This window comes from Fundulus heteroclitus, chromosome 11, assembly GCF_011125445.2.
Source record: "Fundulus heteroclitus isolate FHET01 chromosome 11, MU-UCD_Fhet_4.1, whole genome shotgun sequence".
NCBI lineage: Eukaryota > Metazoa > Chordata > Actinopteri > Cyprinodontiformes > Fundulidae > Fundulus > Fundulus heteroclitus.
The window spans coordinates 19,578,971-19,604,331 of NC_046371.1; the positions used below are offsets into that span (position 1 = coordinate 19,578,971).

General features: G+C 39.5%; 1 protein-coding gene across 1 annotated transcript in view; it reads left to right on the top strand.

Moving 5' to 3' along the window:
- The first annotated feature begins 23 nt into the window (after window positions 1-23).
- LOC105922684 (protocadherin Fat 3) overlaps window positions 24-25,361 on the top strand; it is a 160,314-nt gene continuing 134,976 nt past the window's right edge. The window contains exons 1-7 of the mRNA XM_036143069.1: window positions 24-464; window positions 602-674; window positions 2,537-2,625; window positions 2,741-5,727; window positions 6,621-6,755; window positions 6,852-7,053; window positions 21,676-21,794. Of these exons, the coding sequence (XP_035998962.1) occupies window positions 2,764-5,727; window positions 6,621-6,755; window positions 6,852-7,053; window positions 21,676-21,794 (3,420 nt within the window). The 5' untranslated portion in view covers window positions 24-464; window positions 602-674; window positions 2,537-2,625; window positions 2,741-2,763. The remainder of the gene's footprint in view (window positions 465-601; window positions 675-2,536; window positions 2,626-2,740; window positions 5,728-6,620; window positions 6,756-6,851; window positions 7,054-21,675; window positions 21,795-25,361) is intronic.

Sequence of the window (25,361 nt, forward strand, 5' to 3'; positions counted from 1 at the left end):
CGTCGGCTACGCTCGGCAAAAATCGGGAATCGCCCGCCACCCAGCTCCATCCGGAGAGCGTGGTCCCACATCAGCGTCAACTGATGCTGGCCGCTTTGAAACTTGCGATACAGCGTCGTGGCACCGCGGTGGCCACTAGACTGTAACCTTGCAGCAAACGATCTAGGATTGCTATAAGGTCAGTTTACTATTGCTCCGCAGCCCCCTGCACCCCGGGGCGCATCGGTCAGGTGCAAGCAACTAGGGCAATGTTTGTTTAGTTTAATGATGATGGCTGCATCCTAGCAGTCAGCCTCCTGTATGGATATTTGGTTGCAAATAATTTTTCGTTCTGTTTTTTTTTTATTATTTTGTTTGTTTGCACTCGTCTGTTTTGCGCGCTTTTCTTTATATTCTTTCCTAATTTCGTCCAGGAGCATGGAAACGGATTTACTTTCACTGGCCGCATCTGTTTCGTCTAAAAGGTAGGACACTTTGCAAATTGTGAGTAGCCTGCATCTAAACACGCGTAGCGTAACTCGAGCGACAGACTGTCGTTTGAATTTGAAACTGCCATAAACTCGTGCATTTTTTTTATTATTATTATTATTATTTGCACAAGGGCGAGCTTTGCTGGAGCAGCTTCAGAATGGAAGTCGAGTGTTCCCTGTGTCTGCTGGGACCGTCGCTCAGTGGTAGGTTTCTGTCGTTAATCTAACCACTGGGTCGGATCTGGTGTCGGGTACTGATGTTAGTCCGAATCATATGCATGCTTAATACTGAACTGAATACTGAAAAAAAAAAATGTGTTTATGGTATCCCAGCAATATTTTAAAGATTAACAAAAAGGCAACTAAAAAAGATCACCACTTAACATGCGGAGTGTGTGCATAGGGATCGATTTCTAAGGGTGTTAATAACCTTTTATGGTGTCAGTGTTTTTTTTTTTACAAAATCATTTTAAAGAAATATCTATAAAAATGTAAATGTGTAGGGTTCTTGTACATGTGAAGTAGTGTTTACTCCATTTTTCCTTCATATTGCTCCTGACTTTGCGTTGCTTTTTTTGTCACACTAACTTTCAGATCCTCAACAAAGCGTTAGTATAAGGACAAAAAATAGTCCAAATAAATGCGAAAAGCTCATTGTAAATGAGGTCCCCCTTTATTAAGGAGAGAAAGCTACACAAATCAACCTGTTTCTATGTAAAAATAAATAAATAAATAGAATTTCCCCCACATTAAAACGTTAATTATCTATGATTACCCATATTTATGGTTCAATTTCAATAGCTCCTCCCAGCACAGATTACTGCCTGAACCTGTAGAATGAAGAAATCCCTTAATCAGAACCTCTCTGACAGATTAAGTAGGTTGAAAGATCTCACACAGTAACGCATGAAGCCTAAATCTAAATTAATTCAAGAAGAAATGTGAAATTAACGTATATGCTCTCTAGAAAAAAAATAAAATCTGAAGAGGAATGTCCAATCAGCAGGTAGTGGCCATAAACTCAGGCACACTTGGATTTGAAACAGGACAGCTACCAAAAGCACAGGAGCAAGTCCACTTCTGAATGCCCAATGTTTTATAGTGGCGTAGTCAAAGGTGGGACTTAGATTTGATCGAGATCCTGTGACCTGACCTAAAAAGCAGACTGTTTATGCTCAAATCCATTGTCTGTATCCATGTAATCCATGCAAGGTTAAGAGGGGCAAAATTCTTTATGTCTAAATTTAAACAATTTAGCAAAGAAGAGAGTGCCCAAATACCACTATAGTGATGTAAACACCCCTTGCCAATTATTACAAACAGTTAATGCTATATAGGGTCAGGTTGATTTGGATAGCATTTTTTCTTTAATAAAGAAAATTTTTGTTTGAACAGTGATTTTTTAAAAATGAGTATGTCTGTTGTTAAGATTTTTTTTTTTTTTAAACACTGAAGCATGATGAAAAAGGAAGGAATCTGTGAGCAGGCAAATGCTTTTTCCCAGCAATGCTGTTTCAATACAATAAGCCTGTGTGTTTTTTTTTTTCAACCAAATTATAAATATTTCCAGCTGACCCTGTCTTTGTAGAAAGCACAGAAGAGTGTAGTAGCCTTTATACAACCAGCTGCCTGGTGCCGCAACAGGTGGGGGAACTGCAGTGCTGCGCCAACCTATTCTTTAAACAGCAAGAGAACACACACAGGTCACTTCATCACTTATTCTGGCCTGCCATTACAAATCCATAGAATGAGAAATTTTAACAAGTTATGCTCAAGTAATAACAGTGTAGCAGGCAGCCTCCTTTCGATCTGACACAGCAACATGTGGGGGAGGGGCAGTGCTGCACTACAAATTCAAACAGCCAAAGAAGCGTCTGGTCGCTCTGATATTTTCTCTTGGTAAAAGGACGTTAAACTGTAGGAAAAATGTGAAAACAAACGATGTGAGCAGGCTTAAATCCAGATCATTTTAATACCTTGGTAAACGTTGCTAGCAGAAACAGAGCCGTGCCTAAAGCTGAGTTTGATATATGTGGTTTAAAGGGATGTCATTTTATCATTTACAGAATTCGGTGTCAGAATGCAAACCACTGGTGCACAGCCAGATGAGCTGTCATTAACACACAGGAAAAATCTATACTCTTCAGATGTCTTTGTAAGTTTTATCCTATGATGATTTTTCAAAGTCTTTGCATGTAGACCTGTCTTAAGCATCATAACAAATGAATTCAGGTCTGTTTTTCTTTGTCATTTTTTTTTTTCCAAAACAGGATGACTCAGTGATGGAATATTGATGAAGCTTATTCTGTGGGGAAATATGCTTCCTCTACCTACTTTTTTTCTTTTCTTTTGTTTTATTTTATACATATTCCTCTATTTACCCTCCACCCACGCCCAGTTCCTATCCACACCTAGGGCAGGACAAGGCCTGCTGCTCTTCACGCAGCCAGCCTATAATGCTTCAATCTTTGAGAACTCGGCAGCAAGAACCTATATCAGAAGCGAGGTCAAAATGGGCATCGCTCTTGTGCCATCCTGGCCTCTAGACTTGAAATATTCTATTGAGTCGGGGGACAGCGACGGCATCTTTCAAGCGGAGGAGTTTGTGATGGGAGATTTTTGTTTCCTGCGAATAAGCACCAACGGAGGCAGCAGCGCCACGCTGAATCGGGAGGTGCAGGACAATTACACGCTGACAGTCAAGGCGTCTGCCCATAGCGGCCTGGAGGCCTTAGCCACTATATTTATCAAGGTCTTGGATACAAATGACCTCCGACCACTCTTTTCTCCAACCTTCTATTCGTTTGTCGTTTCTGAAAGTGCCCCCCTGGGCACCAGCATTGGACGAGTAACTGCCACAGATGCTGACATTGGCTCCAACGGGGAGTTCTACTACTTCTTCAAGAACAGAATCGAGCTCTTTGCCGTTCATCCAACCAGTGGGGTCGTAACCCTCACAGGTCGACCCAGGATAGACAAAAAAGAAAGATTTGAGCTGGAGGTGCAGGTGGTTGACAGAGGCATGAAGCTCTATGGGAATAATGGGATCAGCAGCACCGCTCGGCTGGTCTTAACTGTGGACAGGGTTAATGAATTTGCTCCTGTTCTCAGTGCAGTAGCAGTCATTCCATCAGTGATAGACAAGGACCTCATCTATGCCATACTGACCGTGGAGGATAAAGATGAGGGATTATCCGGGGACATAGAATGGGTGTCCATTATCGAAGGAGACCCCTTTGAGCAGTTTGTCATTGAGAGATCAGCCTTTGGGAACAAATATAGGGTTAAAACATCGGAGCTGATCAACTGGGAAACATATCCCTATGGCTGCAACTTAACTTTCCAGGCCAAAGACAGAGGTGTACCTCCAAAATATTCAAATACCCAAGTTGTTCAGTTGGTGGTTACAAAGCAGGAACCGGTAATGGGCAACTTTGAGAAAGATGTTTATACAGTCAAGGTGAGTGAAATAGCTCCTCCGGGCACTATTGTAGAGGTGGTGAAAATTTCTCCAGCTCCTCTGAGTGTCAATTACAGTTTCAGTAGCCTCTCCGATCCAATGTACTTTGATATAAACCCTTTGACTGGAGTTATTATGACCACAAGGCAGCTGACAAAGATATCCCAGGAGTTCATGGAAATAGAGGTAGTTGATTGTATCAGTCAGCAGCAAGCAAGGGTTCAAATTAACATAGAGGATGCAAATGATAACTTTCCAGTGTTCAGCCAGCCGTCCTATTATATTGCAATTAATGAGAGCTTACCCATAGGGACCGTTGTTCTTGCGGTGTCCGCTTCGGACAGTGATAAACGAGAAAATGGATATGTAACTCACACAATCAATGGTGAGGAGTCTATTCCGTTTAGTATAGACCAGGAGACAGGGGAGCTAAGGATCACCAGAGATCTAGACTTTGAGTCGTCAGAGGATATCTATTTTTTTGCAGTGCGAGCCTCTGACTGGGGTTCGCCCTACAGAAGAGAAACAGAGGTTAATGTCACCATCCGGGTGGTAAACATCAATGATAATAAGCCTGCTTTTGAGAAGATTTCTTGCAGAGGCATGATAAGCCGAGACTTTCCGGTCAACCAGACCATTGTCACTTTGTCAGCCATAGATATCGATGAGGTTGGGATGGTCAGGTACAAGATACTGTCAGGGAATGAGTTAGACAATTTTGAATTAAACCCCGACTCGGGGGCTTTGACACTGAAAAGATCATTTGTATCAGACAGTTTAAAAAATTCGATATTCAACCTGAAAGTGGCTGCAACAGATGGAGAGTTGTTCTCTGATCCTACATTTGTGAATATTTCAGTTGTGAGAGGCAGGATGCCACCCGGCGGGTTCACCTGCAAGGAGACCAGGGTAGCTCAGTTTCTTGCAGAGAAAATGGTCTCCAAGGCATCTTCAATGGCAAAACCACGATCGGATGACCGATACTTAGACCTCTTCTCTACGAACAAACAAGCTCCCCAGTTTGAAGCTTTGCCTACAAGCATCCTTGTGAGAGAGGATCTGAGTCCTGGCTCCAGTGTTTTTCAGGTGCGAGCACGAGATGGTGACATCGGTTTTAATGGCCATGTCCTTTTTTCCATTTACGATGGCAACAAAGAAAACAGCTTCAATATCAACATGGAGAGCGGCCTAATAACAGTTCTGCAACCGCTTGATCGCGAACGACAGGATCGTTATTTCCTAAATATTACCATCTATGATCAGGGAATTCCTCAGATGTCCAACTGGAGGCTGCTGACAGTGATCATTGAGGACGCAAATGACAATAATCCCCAATTCTATCAGGACACCTACTCTGCCATTGTTTTAGAAAATGCAGACCTTGGCATGGAGGTTATTACAATTACTGCTTTTGACAGGGATATAGGCCAGAACGGACTATTCTCCTTTAGAATGCTGACCAACGTCCCGCAGTTTGGTATCGACAGTGAAACTGGAAGTGTATTTGTGGCAAGTCAGCTGGACAGAGAAGAATACCCTGTGTTCATATTGAAGATTGAAGTGAGAGACAAGGCCGAAAGAGGCACTCGAAGGTCATCAGTGACTACGCTAAACATAATAGTGGAGGACATCAATGATTGCTTGCCAGCTTTCATCCCCAGCAGCTATAGTGCCCGGGTGCCGGAGGACCTGCCCCCAGGGACCGTGATTACATGGTTGCAGGCTCAGGACCCAGATCTTGGACCTGGCGGACAAGTACGATATTCCTTGATCAGTGACTTCAATGGCACTTTCGAGGTAGGTCTTGTCAGAGGATGCATAATCTGTAATGTTTCGGACATCTGAATTCAACTATTAACATCCAAAGTTTCACTGCTTCCCATGTAACTTCTTTGTGATCAATCAATAACAAATGTTCTGATACATTTTGGCTCAGAAAGTAACGTTTTGCTTGAATTATTTTTGAGGTTACTTTTGTCTATCATGTTTTGTCTATCATATGTAAATACTTGAGGAAGATCACAATAAAATACAAACTTCTGTTGTCTTTGCTGGAAATTTAAACCCCATCCCTTCTGGAATGTCTTCCTGGTTCTCAGTGTTTACCTTCATGATGTTTTTTTTACCTTAGTTTTGAACCCAAACATTACTGCTAAAACCTTCTAGAAAGCTGTTCATCATCAGCGTGGTGTTAGGACACAAAGATAAAACTGTAATTCAATAAAAAGTGGTGAATCAAATGGAAAAACACAATAATGATCAAGCAAATTGATCAGATTGTGTGTTTGCAATTCTGCCCTTTTCCTGGAGGCCAACTATCGTTATTTTTACTTTCCCTTTCAGTTATGGTCAGGTTTGCAATTCACAATAGTTACACACATATTACAGTTTTGAAACTGAGAAATATATTTTTTCAAAAAGTCAGAATAAGCAAGCATGAGATCAAGAGATATTTTTTATAGCAGTTTAGGACTGTGGACAGGTCTTGTCTTTATTTAGCCCAGTCACACTTTTTTCTGTTTCTCACCATATTTTTCAACGGGTTCTTCATTCTCTTTCAACCTAAGAAAAACTTTTTTTTTTATGCAGAAGTTCTGAATAATTTTGGTACACAAATACCTTTCACAGTTTGGCATGTTTATGTATAGTTTTGTCAATAAAATGACTGTGCCTAATGAAATCCATTGCAGATCAGTGCTGTGACCGGTATACTGAGGATTAGCAAGGAGCTGGACTTTGAGACTAAGCAGTTTTTTAACCTGAGCGTTGTTGCTGAAGACCGAGGGATACCAAGTCTTCGGAGTGTCACATTTGTGGAGATTGAGGTGCGTAAGAACTGGTTTATGTCAATGCAAACAAACAAAAATATACCTACACGATTTCTTTTGACCAAGTAAAGATTAACCATCACTTTTCTTCAGGTGGCGGACGTCAATGAAAATCTTTATGCCCCCTACTTCCTTGACTTTGCCGTGAAAGGCTCAGTGAAGGAGAACTCTCGCACAGGAACAAGTGTCCTGACAGTCCGAGCCAAAGACGACGACAGGGGACGAGATGGCGTGTTGAGGTACTCGGTCCAGGGAGGCAGCGGACTGGGCACTTTCACCATCGACGAAGACACAGGTGTGACACTAGATCAATTTTGAAGCCTATTTATGTGAAGTGGAAATCCAATAATGTGCAGCACAATGCTTAGAATACAAATAACCAAATGAATTGCAAATGGGGAACCTTACCAGGCCATAAGCCATTTAATGATTAGTTTCACATTTGTATGACTGATGTTCAGGCCTACTTTTTTTTACTTACTTGTGTGCTTTTTTTTTGTAAATGACAAAAAAAGCCTAACCTTCTGACATCTATTGGTTAAAAATAAATGCATATGCATATTAGAGGCACACAGTTAGGACAGTGTGTGGTACAGCCCCAGTGAGTAGATGTGACCTCACATGGGAGCTGTGCACTGGGAGATCATTACTGTAATGATGGCTGTATGGCAGCGACACTCGCTGGGCCTCAGGCAGCACCATATAACTGATCTAGTGCTGTGCAGATAACAGTGATCAAGGCTGTCCTGCGCGGCAACCCACCGTTTCTAAGTATTGAGAAATAAGTGTGACTTATTTAAGAGGCATGACCTAGAATGAGAAGGCACTTGAAATACAGTAGGTGCAAGATACTGCAATCATTTTTCCATGAAGAATTGTTGCAGGATCTTGCCACTACAGCAGCCACTGTATCTCGCTGGAGGTTTTTAGACCTATTTTTCTGCGTCTCCCTCAGATGTTGCTGAAACATTTAAACTGAGTTTGTTCAGTTCAATTTAACCGTGGAGCGCCCCGGGAATGAATAAGACTTTTTATACATTTTTTGGGGGGGGGGTTTAGTCTTGCTATTGTCACAGCCAATTTTGTAAGAAAAAAAAAAAAAGAAGAAAAAAAAAAAGGAAGCTAAAGTGAGAATTTCAAAGTTTATTATTTAAAGCTGTCTGTCAATCCTTGGCTTGCAAACAGTCTCCTCTGAAATGTGCAAGAAGAAAAAAAAAATAACAGTATTAGTTGTGACTTATTCAGTGCTTGGTATTTTTAATTTATGTTTTCCTGTTTAAAATGCTTTAAATACTTTTCCTTTTCCGAGACTGAAAAATACAGTTTTCTCTTATATGAACATTTTCATGTTCCCCATGCTAATTTTATGTTTCAAAGTGTTTTACAGTTTCTTAAAAACAGACGCCCTAAAACCAATTAATCAAACTATTTAGTTAATGATTTGTAAAGCTCTATATGCAAACCAGGTATTCTGCGCCAGCGGTGGCAGTACAGTGATGATACAAAGCAATACAAATTGACACAATAAATAGTTATTGTTTATTTTAGCTTTGTATTTGTATGGTGCGGAACACCCTACGTGTCCTTTTTCCCTCACCTCATGTACTACTGTACATAACTTACTCTGGAAGCTTGTATTGACATTTAACAGGGCTAATTATTATTGACTGGAGTTGAGAGTGAAACAGATGGACAGTGAGAGTGCCTCTCGCTCAACTCTTCTGATGTGCTCCCATCTGTCAATTAAAATGCTTGTTCGTTTTTATATGAAAATTTATTAAAGTTGCATTGTGCAAGTTTTGAAGATAAACATTAATTTTCTTTCCCAATATATGCCCTTACAGTTACCCAACATGTAAAATGAGTTATCCTCTATTTAAAGGTGTATAGCCACGTTTCTTAAAATTTCTTTATTTATACGTCAGTAGCTCACTTTGGTTGCATACAAAGTTTTTATGAAAGAATATCACATCCTGCTGGCATATTAATTGTTATTTTGGTGTTTTTATGCTTTGTTTTTGCTCAATTTGTTAGTAAATAAAGCCTTTTGTGTTTATTTACGATTTTAACGGAAGTACGTTCTGCGCATGTGCAGCAGGGGTTAAAGTAAGGAAGCGGCTAATGGCTATTAGCATCTCCAGGTGAAAAAAATGATGAATATTCCAAGAATATTGTTAGATTTAGTTAGTTTCATTTAATTAATAATGGTTGGTGTTCGATCGAACGCTGGAGATAGGCTCCAGCACCCCGGTGACCCCATGAGGAATTAAGCGGGTCAGAAAATGGATGGATGGATGGATGGATGGATGGATGGATGGATGGATGGATGGATGGACGGACGGATGGATGGATGGATGGTGTTCGATCATGGCGAGCTGCCGCTTTACTGCGAGGCATTTCAAAGGGCTAGTCTCGGTCTGGCATTATTTAATTTTGATTTATTAATTAAGCACACCAGCATTATGATAGTTCTGCGATACTGTTGCTAGATGGCGCCACGTCTGTCTATACCTGCTAATCGCACACGGTGCTGGGGCTATATTTATCCACAAAAAGGACCATCACAATATTATCAAGATGGAGGCTATAATTTGGATTAGTCAGCTCATGAGAAAGGGATTTGGGCTGAGTTGTCTGGGCATGCGTGAGGGTGTGATGTGCTACAAGCTCTCGTTCACCCGGCTACTTTTTTGAGTCTCTGCTGTAATCGATACATTAGCTACAGAACACGGGCTAAATTCAATATTTAGCTTTCTTACCTCAGGAGACATCGCGCCTCTAAACAAAAGACCTGTGCAGATGCTTTTCCTCTTCTCCCATGAACATGCACAACACTGGTGTCATTTCAACTTATTGCCAGAAGGGGGCATAGGTCTGCAAAAATCCTGGAACTTACGCTATGCTTCTTTAAAGGAGCAATGAGCAATATTTCACCACTAGGTGTTGGTGCTTGAACACTATCTGTAGACCAAAACCACATCTGTGACAAGCCACGCCTCCAGCCCCTCCTTTCCCTTTTCAACCGTCACCTCCTATGCTCATATTTGTAAGGGATAAAAACACAGCAAAACAGCATTAACTTTCAGAGGAACATGTCAAGTGAAGAAGTAAGTAACTCATAACTTTATAATGCTGTTAGCTAGAGAACATTTTAATCTGCTTGGTGTGGTCTCCGCCATGTTGCTCAAACCCTGCGCTGCTCTGACGATGGCATTTTAGAGCAGGGAGGGCCTAAACCCTGAGTGGCAGCTGCTCACATGCACGTACATGCATGCGTGCACACGTACATGCACGTGCAGCTGGCCCGGCTATGTAAACAAGACACTGGAGAACAACATAGAGAGATGCTGTGTGACGTCAGACTATAGTCTATCTAAAATATTACCTTTAGTTCTTCACATCACTATTTTTTTAGTTATTTCTATCTAAAATAATGACATTTCGCTTATTTCTCCTTTAATAAATGTGAATTTACTCTGTTTGGCTAAACCATGATCAAAATCACCCTTTACCCATATACATTTTTGGATTTTGTCACCACAAAGTTTAATGTATTTTATTAAGATTTTATGTGATGAGGAGGGGGATAATTGCACATCCAACTCCCCAGTGTTTACAGCTCGGTCCTCCAACACATTCCAAAGAGATTACATCAGCAGTCTCATCATGATTCAGGTGACCAAGTACTCCACTCACAACCAGCAATAGCTTCTAACGACCCAGGGCAGTGACAGGTGGGTCATTGAATTTGATCTGTCTTAAAATGTGCCTAGAAGGATGGGCCTCCATGTCCTTAAAACAGCAACGCTCCAACTGCAGGTGGCTTAAGTGCGAGGCACCAGAATTGACAGAGACTCCTGGAGAGGTGTCGAAACTTTTTCAGAAAGAACTGAGCAAAAGTCGGGTTGCCTTTGATTTAAGCCTGTTTGCTGTTGAAAAGCATGCTATGTCCCCTTTAAGAATTCAAAGTGGTGATAGCCCAAATGTGTGTAATTTAATCTCAGTTTAATTACAGCTGTTGGGTGTGGGCCTCAGAGGTTTTAATAGGTGACATTACACTTCCCAAATTTGGCCTGGAAGGGTAGCATAAAGAAAGCTTATGTTGAAAAGAAAGCCATAACAACTGCCATATTAAGTTTGCCACAAGAAATGTTTGGGGACACAGTATACATATAAAAAAGTGTGTAGTGCTCAGAGGAGATCATGACTTTTTGTTCTCCTCACAAAATAATGTGTGTGGAGGAAGACTAACATCACTCATCACGTTCAAAATACTTTACCCATTCTCACTTTGTGACGTTGGTCCACCCTCTGCACCCATAACAGCTTCAACTGTTCTGTGAAGGCTGCCCACGTGGTTCCATGAGGTGTTGATAATTTTTTGACTACTCTTCCAGAAACGCATCTGTGAGGTCGTACACCAATGTTGGACGAGAAAACCTAGCTCTGAGGTACTGTCCCCACAGAGATGAGATAAGCTGTATCGTAAAGGTATTTTGTCATTTAGGCTGCGCGTCCATAGGGATGCAGTGTTTTGGGAGACAGTAAATAATCATATTTTAAACTGTGCCCCAGAATGGATAAATTTCAAAACAGCGGTTTCATTTTCTGTGGATACACGTGAACCGCATTTTTTTTTTTAATTTTATGTATATTTTTTTTTTTGACGTTGTAGCCCTCTCTGTAACCTGCATGTGCCTCACTGTCACCAATGACATAAAAGAATGGTGGCATCTGGTGTTGCAGCTTTGTTAGGGGTGTTAGTACCATCTTAGGACTCTTCTTTTCTAACAAGCCCCTGTGTCTGATCCATGGTGCTGTGTTTACTTCACATGAACACCTGGTGTTTCTTGCATGTTTCTTTGGCAGTGTGACAGCGCCACCAATGGGTCCAGCATACCCACTACAGCCTTTTCAGTTACGCTGCGTCCTCTTGTGTGGACACACATTTTTCTTAATCGTTTATGAAAATTTACTATGTTTTTCTCTGCGGAGACAAGGACTCAGGCTCCGCTCTAATTCATCCCAAAGGTGTTTTATAAGGTTGAGGTCAGCACCCTGTGCAGGCTAGTCAAGGTCAGCCACACCAAACTCTCTCATCCATGTTTTTATTAACCTTGCTTTGTGCACTGGTGCACAGTCATGTTGGAAGCGGCAGGAGCTATCTCCAAACTGTTCCCACAAAGTTCCCCCTCCACCAAACTTCACACTTGGTGGAGGGGGAACTTTGGTAAAACCAAATGTGTTTAAATACACCCCTAGGTCGGACTGAAACACTTTGCTGTGACATGGTTTGAATATAAGAGATGGATTTGGTGCATCATTAGGCACATTCAGCAACTCAAGGTCACAAATCTACTTAAATACCACTATTAGGCATATATTTATTTAACTTTCTTCTAATAACTCCGTAATTAGGTTTGTCTTGGTAACACTACAGTCAGACAGCTATTATTCTCCTGCCAACTGCCAAACCTAGACTTGTCCACCTGATTGCCAGATGGAGAAGCTCAATTCGTCACTCCAGAGAATGCACCTCCACTGCTCAATTGTCTAGCGGCGGCATCCTTTACACCACTGCATCCAACATTTTCCACTGCACCTGGTGATCTATGGCTTAGATGCAGCTGCTTGGCCATGGAAACCCATTCCATGAAGCTCTCTACACAGTTTTCTTGCGCTAATCTGAAGGCCACATAAAGCTTGGAGGTCTCTAGCAATTGACTGCAGCAAGCTGGTGACCTCAGCGTACTATGAGCCTTTAGCATCCGTTGCCTCTGATCTGTCAGTTTAAATGGCTGACCACTTCGTGGCTGAGTTGCTGTAGTTCCCAGTTGCTTCTGCTTTGTTATAATACCACTGACAGCTGACTGGGGAATATTTAGGAGAAAGGAAATTTCACGACTACACTTGTTGTACATGTGGTATCATGCTGGAGTTCACTTAGCTCCTGAGAGCGACCCATTCTTTAACAAATATTATTTATAAACCTCTGGCTGTTGAAATGATTAGGACAGCTGATTTTGAGTATTTGAGTGGGTGAGCAAATACTTTTGGCAAAATAGTGTATATAAGGTAAGTGTTTAGGTGATCACCTGAAAGTAATACCAGGGTAGAGAGTCTTGTGGAGAGCATACAAAAACTTCGAAAGCTGGGATTAAAATTCAGTGTTATTACACCGACTATTTCTTTTGAAGTTAAAACATTAGAATTGTGGGATTCAAAAATACACATCAACCTGCTTTCTTTGTATTATTTGAGGATAGCAGTATTATATTTATTAAAGAAAAAAAAATCCAAACCACCTTAGCTCTACTTGAAAATATAATTTTCCCCTTCATTAAATCATGAGTTGACTGTGATTAATCCACGGCAAGGTCCTGTAACCAGACATGTAGAATCAAGTAATTACTTAAATAGAACGTATCTAACAGTATAAAGTACGGTAGGCTAAATTATCACAAAAGCACATTGTGCAAAAGAAATAAAACTGGAAATCTGTAAGGGGGCCAACACTTTTTCCTGGCCATATGTACATGTATACTGTATCTAGATCTATACAGTATATGTTTAGTGTATATATATATATCGTGCTATGAACAAAACAACGTTGGAGTACATGTCGAGGCCTTGAAAGAGTGCTGTAGCTCTGCTTGGTGTCATTATTCACTTTGGTGTTAAAACCTCAGTGAGGAACATCACAGACAGTGAGAACGTTTATTGAGTGCAGATTTTCCTGGGGAAATCAAACTGCTTGTTAGAGCAGAAAGTAAAGGGAGAGGGGAGTGGAAGTGAAAGTGGAGAGAGGAAGGAAGAGGAGGCAGGGGGGGAGTCTAGAGTGCATAAAAAGTGTCAGAAGAAAATACAGCTTTCTTCCTTCAAGGCTCTTTTTATGTATTTTATTTAAAATTTTGCAGTTATTTGTTGTTTTTCTCTTCTAATGTATTAAGCATATAAAATACCAGAGCCTTTTTTTTGTGTCAGATGAGAAGATTCAATAAGGACACGCCAAGTTTTTGCCTATAAAGCTTGATTTATCTCATCGTGCAGAAGAAGTCAGCTGTGGACAGAGCTTCAATCTCCTTCTGCGAAGCATTTTGCTGCCATGTTAAGTGGCTGATCCGGCTGCTTGTAGGCCGGGCTATCACTGCCAAACTAAGTATGTGAACAATGTGATGGATTTAGACAGTGAGATATAGAAAAGGAAAACATATTAAACACAGAGAAAATTAGAAATAATGACGTCCTTTGTTTAGCTTCCGTTAACATATGTCTTGTATCAGCCCTGCTCTTAGTTTTAGAAAAGGCTCTTTGATGCCTCATATGTAGGGCATGACACCCCTGTTGTCTGGGATATTTTCCTCTGATAAAGGCCTTCTTTTCCACTATGTGATATTTAGACGTTACTTGCATTTCCATTAAGGCACTGATGAAAAGAACATGGCCATTTTATCAAAAGAAATGTTGAATCCTTTTTAGTTTACATCCGTAGCTGGCTGAACTTTAAACACAAATTTGTATTCCCGTCATTGGGTTGGGAGGACTAAAGCTTCCCAATTTTTCATCGGATGTCTGTCAGGAGCTCCTCTATTAGTGCGCTTTGCAAGCTCCGTATTTGTCACAGTCAAGATAAAGTGCTTGTTAAGTCACATGGAGACACATTTAAGAAGCATTCATTTCAAATTTATTAAAAATTAATGGGCTGTACTTTTTATGTTGCATGCAAAGCAGTTTCTAAAGGGGGAAAAAATGATGGCAGTATTTTTTTAATCAGTCTTGGCATTGATCATTTGCTGGTATTAATTAGATAGTTAGCTCGCTAACATGTTTCTTATGAATGGGGACGTAAACGAACCTGACGGATGGATGTAAAACCTTGCTGGGCTGCAGAACTTCTAGATTAGAAAATGTGGCATGACCCTTCAATTTTTTTTGGCCACTCTTTGAAGTGTGTTATTTATGGTGAGAATGGAGGCTGTCAAGTCAGATTCATATTGAATCCGGTGAATGGTGGCTGTCGGTTTTAAAGTTCAAAGAGCTTTTGAAAGAGCCGGCTCTGTTTTCCTTGTCTTTCTGTCAGGACTATCTGACAGCGATGAGATGTGGTTTGAAAAGGACACGGTCAAGGACGACAGGGCAAGCATGTGTCTCAGCAAACAGTTTTACTATGCATTGCGCGTGTCCTGGTTTGTCTGCTTAGTCCTAATCTAACTCGTGTTTTCCCCAATGTTAACACCTGATTTGTGTGAAAGTACACTGGGGGTTTATGGCTGGATGGATGGCCAAGATAAACAGGAGACATATAATATATAATACATATTATGTATCATATAAATTTCATACATGTTTAACAATATAATATTTCAGGGTATGTAACACAGTTGCACGGATAAGGCTTTGTCCTAGTTGATAATTCCTGGCTGGGTTTGATTTGTCGATCCCGATTTTGACAAATTCTGACTGATCCATGCCATGACTTTTCTTTCATAGTGGTAGGATTGAATCAAGCATACAAACAATTTAAGGGTATATGCATAGGCTATGTCCCTTACCTTAATTTGTTAAAATCAAAAAAGTGTGGTGTCACAGAGAATAATTCCAAAAAGTTGTTTTTTTTATTTTTTATTTTTTTATTTTATATATATATATATATATATATATATATATATATATATATATATATATATATATATATATATATATATATATATTGTTTGGTTTTAATTACCCCTATTGTGTTATTGGTCTGATCAGACAGTGTGTACATATATGTATATGTATATCTATATCTATATATATGTATATATATATATATATATATATATATATGTACACACTGTCTGATCAGACCAATAACACAATAGGGGTAATTAAAACCAAACAAACAATCACAAATGACAAAACAAAGCAGTGCAGTTAAGTTTGGCAACAAACTAATCTAAGAACAATGAAAACACACCAACCTCTAAATACAAACCCCAAGTGAAATGCAAAATAAAGAAAGAAAAATACAAACCCCCCCCCTTCCAGTAACAGCAGGTGGAACAGTCCAATTAGCCCTCCCTGTATTTAGGTGATCTGAGCCCTGGCTGCCATCTTTTGTCTGGCTAAGCTCCCAGGCACCATGGAAGGTAAGAAACAAAGATTAGTAACAAAACACAAAACAAATATGAATAAGTGGCTACAAGTACAAAAGTGAACTAATTGTGCACACTTACAAATAGAACACATGTACTTAAACTAAGAATAAAGTTTTATTGCAAACTAAAGTGTACGTATACTGATTGGTAAATGAAAATATGAAGGTGCATGTGTGGTACCGACTTTTAAGGTGTGGCCATGGGTTTGGCCATCACATGTGGTAAAGTGCATGTCATTGGTTACTGTAACCAAAAATAGTGGAATTTCTAAGTTTTGATGCATTTAATGAATTGGAAACAGTGGACATGCCGATCATAATTAGAGTCCGGAAAACTGGCTGACGCTGATCTATGGTCAATTAATTAGTGTATCTTTAGTATGAATAAACAGTTTAGATTTTTTTCCAGAGGGACTTTGGACATGATCAGCATCACACAGGGACTTGTTTTTCCAATGGCCGTTCTTTGGGGTCTGCCCAAAAATGGTAAATATTGGCAAAACCCAATATAAAAGTCTGCCTCAAGCGATGTGAATGTTAATATTTGTAATACAGATTTTCAAACAGAGTTTAAGTTCTATGAAGTGCCAAGAAATAAAGCCACAACCAAGTAAAAGTAAATGTGTTTAAATGCACCCCTAGGTCTGACCGGAAGACTTTGCTGTGACATGGTTTGAATATAATAGATGGATTTGGTGCATCATTAGGCACATTCAGCAACTCAAGGTCACAAATCTACTTAAATACCACTATTAGGCATATATTTATTTAACTTTCTTCTAATAAGTCCGTAATTAGGTTTGTCTTGGTAAATGGACACTAATAAGCAGTAGTGTAACAAGCTCAAGCCTTAGCTACTAAAAAAATAGGATAGGTTTATTAGCAATGTTTGGGTTTCGTTTATCTCATAAGACCAAGAGTAAATTATTGTTTGTTCTCATTTCTTAGCCTCAATTCTAATATTTTTGTGCTTTACATGAGTTTCTATTAATGTGCCTTTATCAAACGAGTGAATAAAATCCATGTTTTCCACAGATGGTTGTTTCTGTTTGGATATTGCTAATTGTTGTTGTGAACACGTGACGTTATCCAATTAATTTTCTTCCAATGTACTCGTTTCCAGCAGTTTGATGAATATTCAAATGATTCTCTTCAGCTCAGTTAAACCTTGGTGTTGACTTATCAGTTTCAAACATGTCTCTAAAATCTGTTTTGTGAATTACATACGGCTTTACAGACAAAACATTACAATATGTTTCATTTACAGAAAATCTGCGATTTCAATTATTCGCACTGCTTCATGGTATGTGTAATTTGGATAGTTACAGAAATGTTACCTCATTAATGTCAAGAATTAAGTTTACATGAACAAACAAAACTACAATTATTATAAGGACAATGATTTTTCTTACTGGAAAACCTACTTTTTCGCACTTTTACTTGGAAAACCAAAGAAACAATCAGCAGTTGCACTTTTAAAGACTACATTTGCAATAGCAACTTACTCAATGGAACTTATCAAATGTTATATGATGTTTCCTTTAAAGCTGTGCCTGCATAGAGATTTGTCTCTCTAGAGATTTGCATTTCTATAATAAATCATCTGATTGGTAAATAGATTGAATTTATAATTTATAACAACTTTTCTAGTCATACTGATCAGTCAGAGTACTTCAGTGGTTAGATTCACCCAATCACATTAACACATTCATGCATTGATATGCAGCTCTAAATGCAACAGTGCCTTGCTCAGGGGCACATTGAATGGGGCTGGAATTGCACCAACATCCTTCCGATGGCAAGACTAACTGAACCACCTTTGCACCTATCTAAACTTTGAAAAACCTGAAAAATGTATTGTCATCCTTTGCTATGTTCTTCTCTGCAAGAGTATGGGAGAACATTCCTTTCAAAACATAAGAACATACATTTTCTGTTGCCGCACTTTCTCTAGAAATTCTGCATTTCGACTCCAGAGAAACTTTCTGCCCTCAGATTGATTGCTTCTTACACCAGTAATCTCCCCCCTTGTTTGCATAATTCTAGTCACTCCCAACATTGGATGTTAAAAGTTTAATAATAATAAAAATTCCCAGCTTTTATCTTTTGAGTACATGATATGTAGAAGTAGTGGTAGGATAGTCACTGGTTCTCGTTATTTAATTCACTTAGCTAGTTTGTCTCCAGTAAACTCTGTAAATAGAGCGAGTGTGCTCCATAGAAGGCAGTAATGTCACCGTTACACAATGTCATTCTATTGGCTGGAATGGTTATTTGGCAGAACTGCATTTTGTCAGTAAATTAAAATATTCCATCCAGTTGATGGGGTCAAAACTGAGAAGGATGTTTGAGTGCGAGAAGTATGACGCAAACAGGTGGAGAGCACATTTTGGCACGGTTCAGGGGTCCGTTCTTCGTACGTCGCTAACTCAGTTAGCAGGATTTCATTGTTGACGATTTGGCATGATCTTGGATCGTTTGGTTCTTCGAAAGACATCCTGCACTCGTTGTCATAGCAACATGTGCGCCAGCTTAAGCCTGCTCGAGAGCAGGCTTATTTCATGTAAACAAGATTAGATCACGGCTGTATAAGCGTAAGAGATAGGGAAGTCTGTCGTAGCCAAGTCCATTTTTACGACAGCAACCTGTTGCGGAAGGTGCAAGAATAATGTGCAGAGTTTTTCGAATTAATCGCGTATTGCTCAATAGACAGGATCCTTTAGAGCAGTGCGACAGTACAGAGAGATTTTCTTGGTGGCTGTTATAAACAGACAAACACATCATTTACCAGTGGCTTTTAAAGAGGAAAACGTGATGTTAGAGCCATAAATCTAAAATATTTAAGTTATTTGTATCATAGTTTGCTTTTTATTTTTCAGTAAGAAGAGTTGTTCGGGCCATTTTATTGTGAAGTTTAATTTTACTTTGAAAGGTTTGCTTCCTGTGGAGCCGTATATTGTATTAGAAAAAAACTATGGATGGATTATCTAGACACGGAGCAATACAGTTTTATATGTAAACTGTGGATGACTTGGAGAAGGAAGATTTTCATTTTTTATGGATAAAGATTTTTTTGTTGTTGTTAAAATTCCCAGTTTGCACGCGTCCTTTACTTCCCGTGTCTAAGGAATGACACTGAAATTTGGATCTCTTGACATAACAAGTGCCTTTTTAAAATAAAGTGTAATAATTAAAGGCTACCATTTTGTAGAATATTCTTGTATTTCACTTTTACTTGTCCCCATGTTCTAGTGGGTCCCGTGGAGGCTCTGATATAAAAGAACAAATAATATCAAATTATTAAAATGCAAAAATTCATGCTGTAGAATGTGATAGAAACATCTACCATGGACAGTATTTACGCATTAATTTGTCTGCTGCTTTTTGCCAGCCCTCTCTCCTGGCTTTAGCAGACTTTGAGGTGTTTTAATTAATGACTCAAATTCAGCATAACCTTCCATTAAAAGCTCGTGTTCTGCTTGGGAGAAAAACTGTGGGCGTTCTTTGCTGAACAGCCAATAGCAGCGCTGCTGATCAATGTTTCTACTATCTATACATTTCCCCTTTTAAACAAACGCATGAACGCGCAGTTGTCTCAGATAACTCAATCCAGCCATACTAATCATAAACAACAGGTGTGTTCGAAGAACCCACTTAGCCGGATCATGGTTAGCCGGATGAAAACATCTTGGATGTGTCATTTGATCTTGGATGTTTTAAGCAACGTACGAAGAACGGACCCCAGGTGTTAAATTTCACCACATAAACATAATTGTGAGGGGTGTGCAAAGCATATTTGTAAACAAGAAACATTTGTTGAGCCTGTGAAACATCTGAGACTGTAAATTAATTCTCTTCATATTTGGAAAATGCGTGCCTGAAAGTATCCTACACAAAGCAAAAACGGACTGTACAGATTGTGCATTTCTTCAAACTGGATAAAGAAACTGCGTGACACTCACAACCTTGCTCAGCTGCACTGTTAAATATGAACTAATGTGAACTGTGAGACCTGGATTGCGTTTGTTATTAGTACAACATGTGTAAGTTTCAGCAGCCTGCAGTTCTTATTGTTGAATTCGCTTGGCTAGTTTGCCTGAAGTGAACTCTGTAAATAAAACAAATGTACTAGAATAAATGCAGGGATTTCAGTGTCACATACAGTCATACTATTTGGGTGAATCGGTTATTAGGCAGCATTACCACTAGGTTTTGCAAGAGAGCGAAAAACAAAAAAAAAACAAATCAAACATGCACAGATAGGACAATGGGATAGGATGCAAGCCAGAGGAGAGAATATATGCATAAGAACCATTAAATCAGAGATTTAGGCAGAACAAGGCATGTTTTTTGGAGTGTGAGAGCAGAGTTTTGAGGGCGGACAGTAAAAGATCTGAGACTGAAAACAATGAATTCTGCTCTTATTTTAATGTGTGTTCTTTAGTCTTGTATGGTTTGTTTTCACATACAATGAAGTTGTTATATGCAATTTGTTCAAACTTATCCAAATGAACTGAGCTCTGCTGCACTGGCAAGTCATAAACACACAGAAAAAAAAATGTGTGAGCTCACGAGGGCATCAGTATCTATTTACATGGACAAAAGTAATCGGAATAAAGGGCCGATCGGAATAAAAAGGCTTCACGTAAACAAGCCAATCGGAATATTATGATTGGGTTAAACTCAATCGGAATTAAACTGTAATCCGAATGAGAGGGGTGGCTTATGCTGTTTGGTAATCCGATCAACGTGCATATAAACGCTTGTCAGGCTCAAGATATTCCAGATGTGGCAAACTGTCCTGAGTGTGCATGTGTGCCCGACGTAAACATGACGTATTTCCTCGTTTTTGAGTGGCTGAAACATGTTGGGAAGCAAAACTGTCGGGGGTCCCAATACAACCTTTTTCTTCGAAACAATAAAAGAGCTCAAAATTGTTGCTTACTCAGTAACGTTTCAACTGTAATTAGAACATCGTGCAAGTCCATTCTGGGCGCTTGGAAGACAAAGAAACTTGTATAATACTGCTTTGTTTACTATTTTTTGTTGTTTAGCAAAGATAGAAGTACTTCTTCTTCTGTGTTTTTTAGGGGAATTTGATAACTGCGCATGTCAGAGTGGTTATATTCTGAAAAAAGCCAGGTGCAAATACACGCACATTATGATCGGACTAATGAATTGTGTGGCGGTACAATCCGATTATTTAATCCAAATACATTTTAATCCAATCGTGAAATTGTGTGCATTGAAACATAGATAGTGTCTCTGTGTCATTCCTGAAAGTTTAGGTAGTTCTGCATAGAGGCGGCCTTATGTCATCTCTTGTGTGTGTGTGTTCTTTTTGTCCCTGAAGAGGTCACCAAAGCTGTCTGCCACTCATCTTCCTTAAGGCCACTAAACACGCCTCAGTCAGGGTGTATGAGTGTCTGGGTGTTTTTGGTTTGGCGCAGGGCAGTTCAGACTACGTTTAGCACTGAACAAATAGCAGTGGGAGCAGTTTGGTCAGCTGTGATTAGCTGTAGAGCGGCTGAAACATTGAAGGTGACTACAGAGGCGCCGCTAATGCCTGTGAATGTCAGTGAAGCCAGGACACAGAGTTAAGTTTAAATTTGTCTCTTTGCCACAGGAAACTTAGTATTCAAAGAGTTTTCTCACGAGACCGATTAAGGATGTATTCCTCTGATAATACCCAATCTACATTCCACCCACCTAAAAGACATGTATCGGCATTGTCTAACCAAGTCACGCCTGCATTAATGTTTCTGTTTTCCTCAACAGGGGTGATTTATACTGCTGGCAACTTGGATTGTGAAACCAAAAACTCCTACTGGCTCACTGTGTATGCCACAGATAGAGGGGCTGCACCCATGTCAGCTTCGGTTGAAGTCTTCATTCAGGTAATGATAATTTGCTGACAATTTTTATGATATATAGTGCACGCATAATATCAAATGCAGGGGTGTGAAGATGCATCAGCCTTATGAGATGATAGATGACACTAAGTTCAAGAGAAAGAGACAAAGTGATATTTTAAAAGCATTTTTGGGAAAACTAAGAGCCCATTTGTTTTGCTTTTACAAATGGAGGAGCGCTTTTATGAATTACTATGCTTTATAGGGAAGATATGCAAAATTAATTTTTTAGCTCTTAAATACATTTAATTGTGTAGTTGGAGTCTCTGAATCTAGTCTGTCCAGGGACTGCATATATATCTTTGTATTCTGTTTGGGTCATATCTTTCAGGCGATTCCATTTTCTCTTTTCTTTATTATGTTTTTGAATAATTGCATCACATCATTTAAATGAGACTTTCGACTTACCAATTCTGTGAGCCTGACTTTTTTTTTCTGCAACATTGTTGAAGCTAAAAGATGCCTAAGCTACAAGAGGATAAATGAACATTTTCAGTTCTTGGGTGAATTAATCCACTTAGTTCATTACATCGGTCTCCAGCATACTACATAAATGGCCAAAAGGGTGGAGGCTTGTATTCTCTCTAAGCTGTGTGCATGCAGAATTGCGCACGGCATCTGGATTTGACGCGCACAGCAAATCTATGCTGCACAGTAAATAAAATGCAAGCTGAACTGTAAACAAAATAATAATAGACCAAGTTATTTTATACCAGATTGCAACTCTGGTGAGACGGTGTTCCACGGCCCCGCTCTGTGAGTGCCAGGTGCGGATCGGAGCGCACCGCTAATTGATGGGTGGGGCATACGCCTTTATAGTTTGGCAGGTGGTGGTGTGCGTCTTTGTCTGGGCCCCGTTTCAAAAAAGTAGAAAGCTGCTACTCTAAGTAGTTCTTCCTCACTCTGTCATACTTATCGTTTTCGATTTCAGAACAGGTGACATCAGTCAGGTAACTAAACTCAGCGTCCATCATGAGTTGAATGCGAGCATGCAAAAAAAGCCCTCATCAATTGAGCGCAGATAACATGATTCACCATGGCAACGGCAGGAAATAAGGAGCCTGGAAGGTGCATTTCCTGCGAGTGGAATTAGAACTCTTTAAAGAAGGCATATGGACAATATTAAACCATACGAAACAATGCTGTTGCTGTGAAAAAAGCGGGTTGGCGGCAGAGAATAGCTGAAAAAGTAAATGCATGAGTGATATGAGAGTCATTTGATGGAGAATGAAAGCTTTTTTCTCAAACTCCACTCATTCAATACAAAAGGGGGGAGTAAGGGGGCATATTGATTACAAAAGGCATTAAAAGGACATGACAGTAAATCACGATGAAGTATGAAAATACAGTTTAATCAGGTAAGGTTAAGTTGCAAGTTTTTCTTTGTTTAACGGTACTCAACTAAAGCATTAATTGGCTATATTCAACATATGCAATTAATGATGGGATGGTGTGAGGTTTTGAATAACTGCTTGTCTTGACACTGATTGTCTTGTAGGTGTTTAATTTGTGCCAGCCTCACTTTATATTAATCATATAGGCTATATGTATATTTTCATCTGACGTAAAGGTGGTGTTATTTAAGTGAAGAAATGTCCAGTAGCCCTAATGGTGTTTGGGGGGGGGGGGGGGGATATATGAATGGAAACTAAATATATGAATGGCAGATTAGAGCTGGAAGTCTCAGAATTTGATACAGAATAAATTATTGCTTTCATTCTATGTAGTTTTGTTATTAATCTTGTGGGTCTCTGACTATGGAACACCTTTAAACTATAACTGAGTGCAACAGTAACATTACTGACAGCGTGACATACAGCTGCTTCTGAAAGAGTTTCTGCGTCTCCTACGTTATTAAAAAGCTGCCGTTGGCATAAAAACAAAGAGCAGTACAAAGAAATTGTTCAGAACTGAGAGCGTCCCTCATGGTGTTACAAAAGCGATGTGTGAGCTGAGAATATGGAAATAAATCATCTGACGACCCAAAGGCGCTTTACACTGGTCAGTCATTCACCCGTTCATTCACACCCTCATGGTGGTGAGCTACATTGTAGTCACAGCTGCCCTGGAGCAGAATAATAGATGAGAGTCTGGGCAATACCACATGCTGGTGCTAAATCTCACTGCACAAAATTTAAATAATTGAATGACATTTAAATTGGAACTCTGAAAGATGTGCACATCTCTCAGTTCTTTAATGAAAGGACCCCTTCTCTGAAATAAAAATATGCTATACAGCTCTTTAAAAAAATCCAAGACTTTTTTTTCTTTTTGAAATTTGACATTTTTGCTGTAACTTGATTCTTTTAGTAAGCCATTTAGCTTGTTATAATCTCAGGTTTTGGACAGGTGTAATGTAGCCTCAGTGTGCACGTGCGGTGTTGCACACAGAGGTCAAGTGACTGCTCAGGAAGTTTGTGTGTTTGCTCAGACACATGAACAATTAGGGGGAACATTAGATGGAGGGGAGCGGGGTGTGAAGGGCCTCCTTTGCATTTAAAGAGACCACATCAAAACGAGTTGCTCTTAGGAGCACCTCAGAATCGGGGTTAAAGAGGGGCTGTGGGGCAACATAAACAAGGAATTCAGACCAAAGCATTGCGGTTCTACTTTATGTAGACCACAACTGAATGATTTCAGTGTGATAAGGAAGGCATTGAAAGCAAGATATGTCCCCCTTAAAGGACACATAATCAGAGTGGAAGGTTTTAGTCCAGGTTTGTCATAATCTAAGGCAGGGGTCACCACCATTTTTGAAACTGAGAGCTACTTCATTGGGGTTGTGTCATGCGAAAGGCTACCAATACTAACCATTGGACTAGAAGACTCAGAGTTCACCTTAACTTTATGTAACATAAAGAACATTTTCATGCTTTGTTATAGATATTTAAATCTATACGAATGCAAGTCTGAATAAACAGGAAGAGTAACAGAATAAAATAAAGTTTTAGATGCAGCTCACTTACGGGTTATTCTGATTTTAGAACAGGCTCGTGAGCTCCACATGTGGTCCTCACGGGCACCATGTTGGTGACCCCTGATCTAAGGTGTTTCAATGTCAAGACAGCATTAAAAATACTCCCTTCTTTGTATGTTTTTTTTACAACGTTTTATAAATCTACAATAGTTTAAAAAACTGTATTCAGCGTATAACCATTATGTTTAGGCATGACCACTGCAGTACAACATTTTTAAAACAGTTTACTAGATTAGCATCAATAAGATGCTATGAAACAGATGCCAACTTCAGCATAGCTAACTGTTTTTCATAGTCCTTGCAAATTATTCTTATATTGTTTGTCACTTTGTCACCATTGAAATTTTCGTGAAAGTATCTTTGATGCATTTGTAACAGAGAATTTTTACCTAATTTGTTGTGCAATCTTTGTAAGCCAAAGATCATTCAGCCAGGCTGTAACTAAGGAATTGCCTCATTTTTTGCTTCAAAGTAAGGGTTTCAAGCAGAGATACAGAGCGTAAAGTTTAGGACATATTGTGTAGCCTAAAACTGTGTACACTTCTACACTTGTGCCTAAAATGTAACAAGCCCAA